Here is a 12,707-nt window from a genome sequence, read left to right as displayed (position 1 = left end):
AGTAAACAAAAAAATATATATATTATTTGTATAATTAAAAATGTATATTTTTTGTATAATTTCTCGATCAATTGTTGGGGTCATATAGACCCCAAAGACCAAATTGATGAACTGGAAATGAAGACCTTATTAGGGTTAAACACACAAACACTTCGGTAGGTAGTGGTAAAAAAAAAACAGATCTCCTCGGTCTCTAATGGTACGCATTACATCTACATTTTTGTGTATGCGCTCAACAAGCATGTCCTCCTGCGCACATACCACGAAATCACACCACTCCAAATCTGTTAGGAGGATCTGACCTTGTACTTGCCAATAGTACTTGTGCTGCCTCCTAAGCTGTAAAGAGCCACCAGACATTTTCAGGTAGGGGCAGTCAACATAACTCTTGACGTTGGGGCATTTAATTTCCAGCAGGCCGAATTTGGGGTTTTCAGAAGGATCAAACACGACTCCATCAGGGGAGCATCCCAGCCATGGAGCATCAGGGTGTATAATGAAGCCGCAGGGTGAATAGTTCACATTTTTTAATCCGCAGTACTCTGTCACGGCAACTGGCTCCATATCGACTCCTCTCCTCATGTCCTTAGTCATGACAGTCCCCCTCAAAATTCTGTGTGCCAGATTTTCAGCTGATGTATGACAGCGAACATGGCATGCCTCATGGAAGCGTGTAGATGTGACTCGCATCTTTCTCAGTCGATGCCATTCCTGGCATGAGCTCTGCTCCCGTGTTGCAGCTTCAATCCTTTGGGCCATGTGAAATGACACCTGTAGCGATTTCATACATACATGTTCCTCTTCTGATAACACATAGGCGCATGTGGTTGGCTCAAGCCTATAGCCATGGATGGGAAGGGAAGGTTGGGCAGGGGCGTCTGGGATGTTGATAATTTCCCGCATTTCTGGTGTTTTTTGCTGAAATGAAAGCACACTCCCTGCCTGGACAGCCCCAAAAGCTGTCTGAACTAATGGGACTTCCACTGACATGCCCATGGTGGTCACCAGAGGTGCAAGCAAAGGGGGGAAGTCCTTATAGACTTCTGCCACTCTCAATGTGGAGAGATCTGGCATTTCCCCGTCAAGTGCTTTGTAGAGAGAACTTCTGAAAATGTTGAAATGAAAAAATGTTTAAAAACTGCAGCATACATATTAACCACATCAACACATAGCTTAAACTAAAGCTAACATAATCTCACCTTACACAAACAGCAGTAGAATTTTGGGGTTTGCGGACCTCCATGTCTTCCACTGGACCTGGCCTAACACCCTGACAGCAATGACACATTTTGACATGGCATCACAATAGTTACATGTGCATAGGTACAATTCACATGACAGATAGATGACTTACCAAGGTCCTTGGCTTATGCCAGGTCTGCTCAGTTTCTGTGCAACTGTGCACTGGGGGTACAGCAGGGATGCCTAATTGTGAAAAGTGTGCTGTTTGGTATAGTAGTGCAACCAAATGGTTGCATAAGGCACACCCCGCCACACAGGAGCAGTGGGTGCTCACCAAAATGACAGGTTTCGAGTCTTTTAACACCATCTAGGGAAAAATAGAAGCTTAGATCAGAAATACCTCTTGAGAGCTAAACAAGAGCTGTTAACAAGGGAAAAATATAACTAATAAAAGCATACGGTTGTATTGTAGATGAGAGCCACATAGGCCTACCCATTCACATCCATAAACAGTAGACTGAGCCATGTACATTTAGATAATGCAACTTATCAGCCGGCCTAACCATTACCCTAACATTGACCCTATAGTCACCCTACTCTCAATTCGTGTGGCTTTTCATTTTTCCTCATGGATCTATGACAGACTGCCCTCACGCTGACCTCTCCTGTCACCTTGTTTTTTATTGACACTGTTAGGGAAAAAGATGAAAATACATTTTGAAACTGGGTTACATGGGGACGTCCGCATTTGGTCCTTGTTTTGACGTTCGCTGGCGGACGTTTTGGGGACGTCCGGATTTGGTCCGATTTGTAACATTCGCTGGCGGACTTTCTGAGGACGTCAGCATTTGGTCCTCTTTTTGACGTTCGCTGGCGGACGTTCGGGGGACGTCTATTTTTGCATTCTATTTATTTGTTTTCTATTTATTATATATTAAACAAAAAGGCCTTTAAGCTTGCTCTATTCTTTTTCTATTCTATCTGTTTTCTATTTATTGTATAATTAGCAAAAAAAAAAAAACTGCGTTAGGCTAAATGAGACCGTCATATCAATTCCATATCATAAAAAAGCGTCTGCTAAATGATTACATTGTAAATGTAATAGATTTGAATTAATTGTGTAATGAAGTTAATGTTAAAATGTAATAACTTTCATTTCTGGAAAAAGAAAATAGGAGTGACTTCTGTAATTAAAGATGTCATCAAATCATGAGTCTGTTTTTAGCAGTTAGGCTGTCATTTAAACATCAAAAACACGATACCCTTCAATAATATAATTGAACATAGGCTACAATTAGGCCCTATGCATTCCCCCATGCATGAAGAATATTAGGTTGCTCTAAATTTATGTTATAGAGTGATGAATGCAGCCAAGAAAACGAAGAATAGAAAAGAAAGTGGAAAATAACACAGGTAAGACAAATAAATTTATTCTACCTATTTACATATCAAACTGTTGGTAAACCAATAAGAACAGTTATTTAGGATTTTTTTTTTAAAGTGTAATACAATATAGCCACATTGGGAGACAGGCTACAAGCAAGTGTAGATCAAGGCGAGCGCGTGATCGAGTGACATCACTTTAGGGTTACGCGCATGTATCCATGGCAACGCTCAGCTGCTTAGTGACAGTTAACGGTCCTCCCGTTTACTTCTTCAGACAAGGCCTTTTGTTTTCGCTTTCTTCGGTCAAAAAGGTATTTATACTTTTATATTTATAGACATTAGCTACCGTAACCACTGTGTATCTCGTAATGCTGAAAAGTTCACATTTTAAAACGTTTGCTGAAGATGTCGGTTGTCGGTCGTGTACGGCTGTTGGCCATTAGCATAATGTGAACACTTTTGAAGCTAACCTTAGCATGTTTTGAAGCTAACCTTAGCAAGGTGAAATTATTAAATGTACATGATATTTACAGAAACTGAACTTAGATATTTAATTTTCATGTGGTTAAAATACACACAGAGACGCCAATGTGGCAACAAAAAAAAAACATTTTGGACGGATATCTTCATTCACTAAATTACTGACCACCTGGTCTAAATCCAAATTCTCAACCGTCTTTGCAAATTATTTTTCAATGGACAAACTATAGTCCTAGACATATAAAATAATAACACTACTGCATGTTTTCATTTTGTTGTTTTAGGATAGAAGATAACGGGAAGAATTGCCGTTGGACTAACCCCACAGCTGGCAACCACACTCACACACGGAAAGAGCACTGCAACTTTACAAATGTTCAGTTAAAATAAACGTATTTTACTCTTTACAACGTGTCTGTTGTCTTTGATTAGCCTAAAAGTAAAATAAAATGACATCCAGAGAACTTAAAGTGAAAGTCCCCTAAACGTCCCGAAAGGCCGCTGCACGTCCTGTGAATGTCCCCGTGAACGTCCGGAGGACGTCCGCTAGACGTAACGGGGACCCTACACAATGACGTCCGGGGGACGTTCGCAGAGGCCATTTAGGGGACGTTCTGGGGAACTATTTTTGTTAGCTGGGATGCTTCTGCTTAGTACCTGAAAAATCGCAAAATCAGCATGACGTGTACTTAGTAGGAATGGGGCGATAAATCGTTGCAACGGGAATCGAGAAAGGATTAAGCATCGATTCTGAGATTTCCGAACACATCACGATTCTTTCTCAAATCGATTCTAAGCTTAGTTTTGAACAACAGATGGCACTGCTTGCTTTAGAGATAGCCGTGCTCTCCTTGTTTTCAAATCCTTACACTCACTTAAACCTAAAATAACTATTCATACAATTCGAGAAAGTTTAAGCGAATTACAATGGTGTTTACAGTGGGCTGTGTTTACATTAATCTTGCATAATAAAAGCATTCTGAGCCAAGGTGAAATTACATGACTCAGCCGAACGAAGTGCTCTTCAGCACTCTTCTTCATGAGCGTAAAAATCTAAGTTCAAAATCGATTCCAAAGAGAAACGCGATGCATTCGGAAGATCTCAGAATCGATCCGCGAATCGATTTATCGTCCCATCCCTAGTACTTAAATTTCTTTCCGACTTAGCTGGTTTCAAATTTTCCACCGCATATTACACACATTGGTATTGCAGTATAGCCTGTGTCTGAACAGTTGATTAACCCAAACTTAAAAAAATTATCTTTATATGGCCTTACTCCGGATTTCTGTTTTTTTCTTTGCTGGGCCAGAAGTACTGCTATGAGGTTCACGTGCATCACCTTCACTGTCTTTTCAGCTGAGTTGGGCCACTGACAGTGTTTTCTGCTGCTACATTTGAAGGGGTCTTGGTCTCAAGGTGTGTTCACACCAGACGCGACTTGCGCGAATAAATCATGCTATTCATGCGTAGTTGGACGCTTGAACATTTTGAGTTTACTCGCTTCATTCGCGCGTGCAATTCACTTCACAACAGACGCGAATTTGCGTCATGGGAGGGGCTTCTGCCACTCGTCAGCGGGAAAATAGTTGTAAAATAGGTGAATGAGCTCAAATTGCCAGCTTTAGCTTGCTTGTAGTCTCAATATGTGTATATATATGTAGGTCAAATTGAATAAAGAGCGTTTTTTTAAAACTTACCAGATTGTCTGACCTCCTCACTCACTTTCTTCCAAGCAAGATCCTTTTTATTCCTGTTTCTATAAAGGTACAAAGATGTATCGTACAGCTCCGAGTAACCACAGACAGCAACGGTGATTTTGTCCTCCATTGTTGTTTGGATTTCTGCCTCCGTCACTACTAGAGCAAGCTCTTGATTGGTTAACGCGGCGCAAATTTTCGCCAAAGTTCAGATTTTTCATGCGGCAAACGCTCAATGCGCGCCGCAGGATGGCTATTCGCGTCTTTGCATTGACTTAACATGTAAATTACTCGCGCATGCCACTTCATTTGCGTCTGGCGTGAACGCACCATCAGAGCCCGCTTTTCCTCTTGAAAAAAATCATGAATAGTGCTTTTTGACTTGGCCTGTTCATATTCAACATAAAATAAAGATGGCTGCTAATATCACTCTACTGAAGTCTTTGCAGTTTGCGTCATTGCAATGGGGAAAAGAAAATAGCTGTGTCAACGTCAACAACATAGTGCGCTATGTTGAAAAGCATGATTGTACATACATACCTGGGTCAGGTGACAGAGATCGAGTATTTATTTTGTTTTATTGTTGTGTTTCTATTCAAAGTTATTATTATTGTTGTTATTGTTATTAAAATTGCATTAAATAATTTTATAACATTTTTTCCTTAAATCATCCCATGACCCAGGGTTTGAAAACCTCTGCCCTATACCATCTTTCAGTATTCCCTACATTAGTCCACTAATACATTCCACTTGAAGGAGTGAATTAAAATGAGTGAGTAAATTCGGACAATGGGTGCACCAGAAGGACTGCCACCTTTGCATAGTTTGTGCTTGCTGTTTAATAATCAATTTAGGATAGATGATTCAGCTGTGGGCGCCATCTTCTGGCGAGACATGGGAATTTATTAAGTGTGCAGCTCTCAGAGTGCATTATGGGTATTCTGTAGCCTTTGAGTGTACATCAGTTGTACATTCTTTTTTTGCATGCATGGTGGGATTGAGTGAGTGCACTTGAGAACATCCACTATGGTTTTGGACACCACTTCAAATGGTTGTCGCGATTTTGGATATAGCCTTGGTCATGGAGCACATGGGGGAGGGAAACAAAAATAACGTCAGTCCATGGGCTTGACATATATTTATTTAATGATTGTATAATAAATAAATCATATTGTGGATGCTATTATTATTATTATTAATTCAGCAAAGATTGTACATATTTCAACACATTTTTACATATTTTAGTAAATAAAATAAGTACATAAAAATATTATTTTTGTCCATCAAAAATACTGTAATTAAAACATGTTAATTTTAAAACTCAGAAAAAAAAACAACAATTTCAAAACATATTTTGACAGCTTATTTCACTGCTTGAAAGAGATCCCATAATTTAATATCATATTTTATAATGTCATAAATTCTCATGAAGTGCAGAGGAATCGATTTTATTCATGATACAAACATCAATTAAAATTAAAATCTGATCTCAAGTTTGCCTTGAAATTATAAGGCTCTATCTGACATTTTTATCAAAATGGAGTTATTCACATATTTTTATTTTGTGACAACTTATTTACATTATGTGATGTTTCTTTTGTATGTTGTGTACAGTTTGGGGCTTTTTTTAAACAAAAAGGGTTCAACCTATAGAAGTTTGTGAAAGATACATTGCATAATACTACTAATGATTGATGTGACACTATAAAAAAACAAATGTAGTTTGATAGAATCACAGATACACATCACTCAGCATGACTCACACTGATCTTGCTGCCTGTATGAGTATTTATTACAAACGTGTATTCTGTTATTTCAGTGACAGAAGTTTATATCATGAAGACTCTGAACATCTCACTGTTACTGAATTGTGCATCTTAAAGCGTAATGGGTAGAATGTCTTATTAGTTTATTCTGATTCATCAACACAGTTTCACGAATGAGTTATGACCAAGACTAATCCCAGCATAGAGCGGCTGAGTGAATGTGGTCTGGACTGTGTGGATGAGGGTCATTGTGTCAGAGACGCTGTAGAAGGACAGAGTTCCTGCACTCTCATCCACATACACTCCTGTTCTACCTGTGCCTTTGTAGGGGTTTACAAAGAAAGTAGTCCGCATATTATTGTGTATGAATGCATAATACGCTGGAGAGCAGATCAAACTCCAGGACTGATCATTATATCCAAACTCACACTCACGACTCTGTCCCGTCCTGCTGATGCTCTTATATGACACTGATATTACTACTTCATTACCTCCAATCCACTCCATCTCCCAGTAACAGCGCCCACACACTCTCTCTCTACACAACACCTGCTCACAATAATCAAATCTGTCAGGATGATCAGAATACGACTGATTCAGATTAGTATTTCCCACCACTGTTCTGTTCTCCTCAGACAGAATGAGATGACGGTGTGCTGTGTTTGGATCCAGTGTGAGAAAACAAGCATCTGAACACAAGAACAGAGACATTTATTACACAACAACAATCACTACAGCTGTGTGTGTGTGTGTGTGTGTGTGTGTGTGTGTGTGCGCGCGCGCGCGTGTGTGTACCTGGTATTTATTACATTATGGTGACCGAATGTCCCAACAAGGATAGTAATACCAGTAAATTTTGACCTTGTGGGGACATTTCTTAGGTCCCCATGAGGAAACAGGCTTATAAATCATGCACAGTGAGTTTTTTTGAGGAAGTAAAAGTGTGCACAATCTCCTGTGAGGGCTAGGTTTAGGTGTAGGGTAGGTGTAGGGCGATAGAAAATACGGTTTGAACACTATGAAAACCATTACGCCTATGGAATGTCCCCATAAAACATGTAAACACAACATGTGTGTGCGTGTGTGACATACATTTCTTCAGTCCTGCTGTAATCCTGGACTCTCCTCCATGATCCACACTAGAAAACACACAGACACATTCAGTCAGTCAGAAAAAGCTAAGGTACTTGGGGTGGTTGGTAGGCTGTTGCAATGTAGTTCACAGGGTACTTAGGTGGTTGCTATGCGGTTGCTAGCATGCTTAGGGTGGTTGTTAGACTGTTGCTATGTAGTTGCCAGGATACATGGGTGGTTGCAATGATGTCGATAACATGTTCTGGGTGGTTACTATGCAAAGGCATTCAGTGTGGTTGCTAGGGTGTTACTATGTAGTGTACTATGTATTTTTTGCATGTTTGTCACACTTAAATGTTTCAGATCATCAAACAAATTTAAATATTAATCAAAGATAATACAAGTAAACACAACATGCAATTTTTGAATGAAGTTTTTTTATTATGAAGGGAAAACAAAATCCAAACCCACATGGCCCTGTGTGAAAAAGTGTTTGCCCCCTAAACTTAATAACTGTTTGGGCCACCCTTAGCAGCAACAACTGCAATCAAGCATTTGTGATAACTTGCAATGAGTCAGTTACAGCGCTGTGTCAGAATTTTGGCCCACTCATCTTGGCAGAATTGTTGTAATTCAGCCACATTGGAGGGTTTTCGAGCATGAACCGCCTTTTTAAGGTCATGCCACAGCATCTCAATAGGATTCAGGTCAGGACTTTGACTAGGCCACTCCAAAGTCTTCATTTTGTTTTTCTTCAGCCATTCAGAGGTGGATTTGCTGGTGTGTTTTGGATCATTGTCCTGCTGCAGAACCCAAGTTCCCTTCAGCTTGAGGTCACGAACAGATAAAGAACAGATAAAACCCTTAATTTAAAAACTGCATGTTGTGTTTACTTGTGTTATCTTTGATTAATATTTAAATTTGTTTGATGATCTGAAACATTAAAGTGTGACAAACATGGAAAAAAATAAAAGATCAGGAAGGGGGCCAACCCTTTTTCAAAATGGCCACCACCATAACAGGCAGCACAGTAGGCAGTGGGATGCCCACTGGGCTTGAAGGTGTGGAGACTGTGAGGCTTGGAAGTGTAGGCTATGCGTTGCTTGGGAGTGTAGGCTTTGCGTGGCTTGGGAGCGAAGGTTTCACTGTGACAGTATAAAGATGTGCCGATAGAACACAACATTCACTTCTTCATCTGAAGCTTATGTCCGAAAGCAGGGCGAAGAGACTAGAGGACGTGGTGTCTCTTGGAACCATGGTTACATACGTAAACTCTCTCTCGAGGCAACTTCGAACCGCGTCCTCTAGGGGTCGCTATGGGGAGCGGTTATACCTACGCTGCCATGCTGAGGGGAGTGCATGCCATTAGAGCGAGCACTAAGTACTAACTTCCTTAAGTTTTAAGGAAATTGCCCCTGGGACGTTACTGACGGCTGTCATTGACGTTATCCCCCAAGGCCAGAGCTGTTACCCACTTACCTGCATGGGGTCAGAAGGCTGCACCCAGGGTAGAGCTTAAGGCTTGGAATCAAGGAGACTCCTTCAGGTGGATACAGCTAAGTACTAGGGCTGCGCGATAAATCGCATGCGATTGTCATGCGTATCTCATCAGTAAAGCCGGTTATTTAAAACACTGAGCCGTAGATCACTGAAAAGCTACGCAATATCGCGTTCAAAATCGAATGCGATTCATCCGCAATTTTGAACGCGATATTGCGTAGCTTTTCAGTAATCTACGGCTCAGTGTTTTAAATACCGCACCATCTGAACGCAGGTGATGGAGATTTACTACTAATCACAGAACCGGCTTTACTGATGAGATACGCATGACAATTGCATGCGATTAATCGTGCAGCCCTACTAAGTACCTAGGATAACCTAGACCTGCCTGTCACATAGGAGCTACCACTAGCTCTGAATGGGTCTGTTCCCTCAGGAACCAACTCACAGAACAAGGGAATCAGTTCCTGTGGACTTTTTTTTTTAAACCGTTCTAATTCTAGGTAACCTAGGAGTGCCTTGACACACGTCCTAGGTAGCAGATGGTCAAGAGGAATCTGCAATGATACCTAAATGGAGTTGGGCCCAAGAAGACCGGGGTTTTAAACCAACTCAAAAATGGGAACGAAGTCTAGCACGTAACCCATACCATACAGGAGTTTAGAAAAGTGCACAAAGACTTGATGCACACTTATCACTCTTGTGGATTTTAAAAAGTGCCCAGAGAATAGCGTGTGCACTTACCATAACATGGATTTGAGGAAGGTGTGCCAGAGAGGTCACACTCGACAGGGCTTCAGATGGTTGTCACATGACGGGCAATACTAGGGGTCAACCCTCACTGTAAGGGGAGCAATGCTGCACCCAATCAGCATAGGCAGTTCACAAACTGCTAATCGACTGACTGTATTGCCATGGAGCTAGACTTGAGCATCTTTCCAATAGTGGATATAGAGGACAGGCCCCTAACCCAGAGAGACAGGGAGGAACACCTGACCCGCCAAGAGGTGGCGCTCTATAAATGACCTTTCCGCAGAAAGGGAGCATGCCATTATCCACGAAGCCTGAGAAGTGAGAATCAACCTGGACATCAGAACAGACAGGCTCTTAACCCTGAGAGACAGGAAGGAAAACCTGACCCATCAGAGGGTGGCGCTCTAAGGGGGACCCTTCCGCAGATAGGGGAGCATGCCATCATCCACGAGGCTTGAGAAGTGGGAATCAACCTGGACATCAGAAAGGACAGGCTCCTAACCCTGAGAGACAGGGAGGAAAACCTGACCCACCAGGGGGTGGCACTCTAAGGGACCCTTCCAACGAGGCCTGCAAAGTGAATATCAAGGACAGGCTCCTAACCCTGAGAGACAGAGAGGAACACCTCACCCGCCAGGAGGTGGCACTCTATGACGGACCCTTCCGCAGAGAGGGGAGCATGCCATGCCCTATCCATCAACCCTTCACTCACAAAGCCGCATATAAACAGTAACTTCCCCTGCCCTCAGGATGAAGGGGGGTACTTCCAAGGGGATTAGCCTTAACCAACCCTAAGTGCCTCAAGCACGGGCTCCGCTCTGACCAGACCCGCATAATCTGCAAGAGCAAGAAGCCTGGGAAATGTTACTCTTCACTATAAAAGCCCATTCCACAGAGGAGTGATACTATTCCACTTAGAGAGGGCTGGAAGCTAGGAAGGGAGCCCATCAGGGCAGGACTATGGTCCAAGAGTCCAGAAAAACTGCCCAGGGGCATTCCTATGAAGAAAGACTTCCGGAAGCATATGTGGAAGAAGGACTGCGAGTCCTAAGTTACCAGCTGTAATGGGGGACCTGTAGGCCAGGAGGTTTCACAGGGACCTAAGCAGGTGGAGGCAGATTCAAGGAAGATGAGCACAGCCAAAACTGTAGTCAGTAGACCAGAGGGGGAGGGTACTCGCTGAGGACCTACCCTGAAAGACATAAGCTTAGCACAGTAAACAGGTCCAAACAACAGCTAGTTACAACGTATATGGATCATACTCACTTATATGTGGTCAGGGTATTAAGATTGGGTGGATACCCAAAAAAAAAAAGATACACTCTGGGCAGGACACAGAGAGAGTGTCTCAGTCAGGTGACCTCTAAGGCATGTATGTCCAGCCAGGGGTGTCCAGGAACCTCCTGCAAAGGGATCATTTCCAAGAGCTTACCTGGAAAGAGGACCATAGCCCACGATGTAGTGCTGTAGTGGGGACCTGAAGGCCAAGAGTGGCCATGACATCCAGGTAGAGATCAATAACAGGTCCAAAAGACAAGAAGGCCACAACCAAAGCCAAGGCCAGAGCGGTTGCTCCAAGAGGACCTGCCCATGGCAAGAAAGCACAACAGACAGGCCCCAGAGATACAGCAAAAACAGGTTGAACACAAAGTAACAGGATCATACTCACCCATTCCATGGTTCCTAGGAAAACCTTCCTGTGAAGCTGCCCAGACCACCATAGTGGGCCATCTGTTTATAACCCTGCAGGGAAGATAGCACTGTCTAGGCAGGGGCTCAGGGAGACTGCTGCTTAAAACCCTAGGAAGGGGAGCTGTCACTGAGCTATCACACAGACATCCTCAGATATCTATGTTTGTAGGAAGGGCTACCAGAAATGGAACTGATCAAAAGTACCCAGACCACAAAGAGTAGGAGGAAGGGGAAAATTAACACACAGCTAGCCTCAGATAGCTACAGTTAAATAAGCCTGTCCCATCATAACCATGGCTGAACTATAGCCACCCTCAGATGACCATATTAAGGATGTCCCCTTTTGGCAGATAATTAACTCCATAACTGCAATGTGCAGCATGTATTCAGCTCCCTCGGGAGCTAAATACGCTCCGCCCATGTGCCAGATTCCCCTGGGAATCAAGCAAGAACAGAGCCGCTGCCGGCACGACTGTGTTGTTAATACCGTGAATTAGGGCTGGGCGGTATGACCAAAATTTTATTTCAGGGTATGAGAAATTTTATCTCACGGTAACGATATCTTTCACGATATAGTTTTTTATATAGGTAGTTATTCCAGAAAATGTACAAAAGGGCTTTATATAATAAATAAGCTTGAATATTTAAGAAAAGAAAAGGACTTGATCTTATTTGATTATTTTGTATTTTATTCCTCCTCCTGCTCAGGATTTTCTTTTGAGCCCTCCTCGTCTGTTCGTTTCTCCTTTTCCATGTTTTTACAACCTCCCAGCGTATCCATCAGTCTTGCATTCAACGGTTTGACCAGTCTCAGCCTCACGCGTGCTGCACGTGAGTTGGCCATGCCCACTTATTTACATTTCGCGGTATACACGGAATAAAAAATTATTTTACGGTACACATTTCATTCCGCGGTAACGATATATACCGTCATAACGCCCAGCCCTACCGTGAATGGCGAACACACTTATGCAAAATTGGGAAAACAGTAAAGGCTCACCTCACTCCTTTGCAAATGCATCGCGATGAGCACATCAGTTCCCTCGAGAGCTGGACGCACTGCTATTCACCACACACACATAGCCCGCAAGCTCATAAAAACGGTTATGAGTAGCGTGCCTCTCGCAAGAAACAAGCAATGAATGCAACGATTGCATTCTGCTCCCTCAAGAGCCT

At 42.5% G+C, this 12,707-nt stretch overlaps 1 protein-coding gene across 1 annotated transcript in view; it reads right to left on the bottom strand.

Moving 5' to 3' along the window:
- Positions 1–5,869: 5,869 nt before the first annotated feature.
- LOC141332962 (uncharacterized) overlaps positions 5,870–12,707 on the bottom strand; it is a 54,353-nt gene continuing 47,515 nt past the window's right edge. The window contains exons 7-8 of the mRNA XM_073837919.1: positions 7,605–7,651; positions 5,870–7,201 (exon numbers count right to left, since the gene is read on the bottom strand). Of these exons, the coding sequence (XP_073694020.1) occupies positions 6,669–7,201; positions 7,605–7,651 (580 nt within the window). The 3' untranslated portion in view covers positions 5,870–6,668. The remainder of the gene's footprint in view (positions 7,202–7,604; positions 7,652–12,707) is intronic.

The sequence above is a fragment of the Garra rufa genome, chromosome 4 (assembly GCF_049309525.1).
Source record: "Garra rufa chromosome 4, GarRuf1.0, whole genome shotgun sequence".
In the NCBI taxonomy this organism is placed as follows: Eukaryota; Metazoa; Chordata; class Actinopteri; order Cypriniformes; family Cyprinidae; genus Garra; species Garra rufa.
This window is presented reverse-complemented; position numbering and strand designations above follow the sequence as displayed.